Source organism: Raphanus sativus, unplaced genomic scaffold, assembly GCF_000801105.2.
Source record: "Raphanus sativus cultivar WK10039 unplaced genomic scaffold, ASM80110v3 Scaffold1673, whole genome shotgun sequence".
NCBI lineage: Eukaryota > Viridiplantae > Streptophyta > Magnoliopsida > Brassicales > Brassicaceae > Raphanus > Raphanus sativus.
In genome coordinates this window covers 16,571-20,247 of record NW_026616982.1, presented here as the reverse complement: position 1 = coordinate 20,247, position 3,677 = coordinate 16,571, and the positions used below count along the sequence as shown (strand labels likewise).

At 38.7% G+C, this 3,677-nt stretch overlaps 1 protein-coding gene across 1 annotated transcript; it reads right to left on the bottom strand.

Moving 5' to 3' along the window:
* LOC108855154 (zinc finger BED domain-containing protein RICESLEEPER 2) lies at positions 1–2,994 on the bottom strand (the record flags this gene model as incomplete). Its single annotated transcript, XM_056999188.1, is given in 3 exon segments — positions 1–195; positions 281–1,976; positions 2,650–2,994. Coding segments are annotated over 3 exon segments (2,094 nt in total), but the record flags the coding sequence as incomplete, so codon positions are not given.
* Between the last annotated feature and the right edge of the window lie 683 nt (positions 2,995–3,677).

Genomic DNA, 3,677 nt, shown 5'->3' with positions numbered 1-3,677 from the left:
GATCGGAATGCTGAGGATCTCACGTGCCATAGATGCTAAATCTCCAAATCGATGCTGGTTGTCTCTCCAATAAGTCAAGACATCCAAATTTATATTGGCCCTCCTATTTAGCCTTGGCTCTTCCAAGTAGATATCTAAATGTGTCTTTGGATCACCAGCTCCACCACCAATGCTCTTTTCCAGCTCAAAAAAGTCCTTCATTATGAACATTTATACCAAAAGTATCAATTTCAAGATAATAAATGACTCAGACTATTTAAAATTATTATAAGTCACTTACATTATCATAATCATCTTCAAGGGGAGATTCTGTGACAATCTCATGTGGTGTAAGTGAAAACCCTGAAGAACTTGTTTGAGACAGTTTCTGATATTCTTTATAGAGATCACTCAAACTTTCCTTGAGTTTTTCAGTCTTTAAGCTAGCAGTAGAAGGATCCAATTCTTTATAAGAAGCTTCAAGCATCTCAATCTTTATTCTTGGATATAGAACTGCTCCCATAGCCAAGATTAGACTATACTCCTTCCAATATTTATCAAACTTCACTTGCATGTCTCTGGCCATTTCTCTCACCCCAAGATCATCACAAGTGGAATATTTCTCCAATAACAATTGTATATTCCATACTTGTGTGAAATAGATATTAGAAGTGGGATACTTTGAACCTGAAAAATCTGTTGTTATGACACTGAATGACTTCAACAATTCACAGATCTTTTCCCCACGGTTCCACTCAGCCACTGAAGGATTAGTCTTATAGTTCGGATCATAAGACTCCATGCTAGCAAATGCCTCCTTGAACTTGAGAGCTCTAACCAGCATATCGTATGTAGAGTTCCAGCGAGTAGAAACATCAAGTGACAATCCAGCTCCACCCCTTCTTTTTCCTACTCTCTCTACACATGCTGCAAATGCTTCTTTCCTTTGTGGCGATGCTTTCACATATCTGACACTCTCTCGAATGTTATGAAGAAGACTATTTGCTAACTCCAGGCCATTTTTAACTATGAGGTTCAAAATGTGAGCACAACATCTCACATGTATGTGCTTACCATCACACAACAGACCTCCACCACTTCCACTTGTCATCTGAAGCTTGCCCGCAAGAATTCTCACCATGCTGTTGTTGTTTGTGGCATTGTCTAGAGTAATTGAGAAAATCTTCTTCTCTAAACCCCATTCCTTCAATGACTCGAAGATCTTAGTGGCAATCAGATCACCTGTGTGTGGAGACTTCATCTCACAAAATTCTAAGATCTTATTGTCCAATCTCCAGTCATCATCAATGTAATGGACAGTTAAGCAGATATAACCTGTATTCTGAGGCTTAGATACCCATAAATCAGCAGTCAGACAGACCCTGCCACGATGCTTCTCCAACAGCCCCTTCAACTTCTCCTTCTCTACTTCATATCTCCTATAGACATCAAGAGAAGCCGTCTGTCTACAGATGGGTTTACACTCGGGATTTAAATACTTATCTCTTTCTCTAACCTTCTCAAACTCCACATATCGAAATGGTAGATCATGGTAAATGATAGCCTCAGTAACCATCGCACGATCTACCAAATGATCATACACAGGTCTATCTACCTTCTTAGGCATCTTAGAACAACTCTCTAAGTGTCGCTTCAACTGATTAGTACCATGGGTTTTACTATTATAAACTAATTCTGAACCACAGTGATTGCACTTAGCCTTTTCTGTTCCATCTTCTATCCTCACTAATACAAAATCTTCCCAAACAGTAGAGGTTTTTCGACGCTTACGTTGAGGTTTAGCTGCTTGTGTTGATGCAGTTGCTTGTGTTTCTGTTTGAACCTCTGCTTCTGTTTGAATCTCAGCTTCTGTTTCTGTCAACTCCTCTTCTACATCAAATTCAACATCCTCCTCATTCATTTCATTGTATTCACTTCGAGCTTCAAGAAGTGCCATTGTTCGCAGAGATTCAGAGTCCATCTCTGCCAAAAAAAAACTATAGGAACAAGATCATTATAAAGAAAAAAAATTAAAGAAGAAAGTAGTTCGTAGTCAACACAGCTCTTGCATTGCATTAAAGAAAATGCATTAAGACAAAAAAAAGGAGTTACAGAGTTAAGTAAATAAGTCTCCTATTGACTGAGCAATGACAATGATTGATATGAAGATCAACACATAAACCAATTATTAAAAAAATAAAAAAAACTCACATCAATGTATAATCAAGGTTTACATCAGTAAACTATAATAGCTGCAGATGCAGAGATCTAATCACTAAGATATATAACAGTTTTAAACTCTCAGCATAACCGCACTAAGTTAGCTAGTTTACACTATATACAGAAGTTACATAATCAAATATAACATCCGTACACTATGGTAGCTGTTGAAGAAGAGATTCAATCACTAAGATATAACAGTTTCTAACTCTCAGCATCACCACAACACAAAGAAATCTACTTTACACTACATAAAGAATTATTAAAACAGAGAAGTAAAAATCATTGTCCAGCTACAAGTAAAAATCATTCAAACAGAGAAGAACAGAACTAATTACAAACTAAAAATCATCCAGACAAGAGAAGAACAGAACTAGTTACAAAGTAAAATCATTCAGACAGAGAAGAGCAGAACTAGAGTTACAAACAGAAGAGAAGAGAGATAATTACAGAGATCGAAACACGGGGGGAGCTACGAACAGATCGAAACACGGGGGGAGCTGGAGAGGAACACGGCGGAGCTGGAGAGGAACACGGCAGAGCTTTGGAGAGGAACACGGCGGAGCTGTGGAGAAGAACACGGGCGGAGCTGGAGAGGAACGTCGGCTGCGGAGAGAATAGCTTCTGAGTTCTAAACAACGATAAGGTCTCATTCACTAGTCACTAGGGTTATTACACAAAACGTCATCGTTTATGAAAGCTAAACGGGCTCAACGGACAGTCCGTTTATTTTTATATAAACCCGTTTCCTAATCAGACATAAACGGACATGCCCGACGAAGCCCGTTTAGTTTCGTTACATTAACGGGTCATTAACGGACAGTAAATATTAAACGTAGCCCGTTTACGTCCGTTTACAAGTTTGTCCGTTTTTAACATGCCTACTCCCAAGTCTTTTATGTCAAAGACAGACTTGAGATAGTCCTTGGTATCTTGTATACCTGTTTTATCAGAACCAGTAATGATGATATCATCAACATATACAAGAATAACAATGATACCTCCTGGTGTAACCAGAGTGAAGAGTGTGTGATCCAACTCACACTTCCTGAATCCTTTACCATTCAGAGTGGTGCTGAGCTTGTGATACCAAGACTTGGTGATTGCTTCAACCCATAGATAGCTTTCTTCAGTCTTAAAACATTTCCTGGTTTTACCATCCCTTCCATTCCTGGTGGTGGTAGCATGTAGACTTCATCTTCTAGCTCCCCCTGAAGAAAGGCATTCTTCACATCCATTTGCCATAGATCCCACTCAAGGTTGACTGCAAGAGACAGCACTACTCTGATAGTATGAAGCTTGGCGACTGGAGCAAATGTATCTATGTAGTCTTTGTGAGGGATTAAACTCACACCTAGATTTTAGATCAGGTTTTAAGGTTTTAGGAAAGGTTAGGGAAAGATAACATGGGCTGAATCCCGTAATAACTTGTTGAATGAACTTCGATTTGTATTGATATAATGGTAAAAAGGATGGTT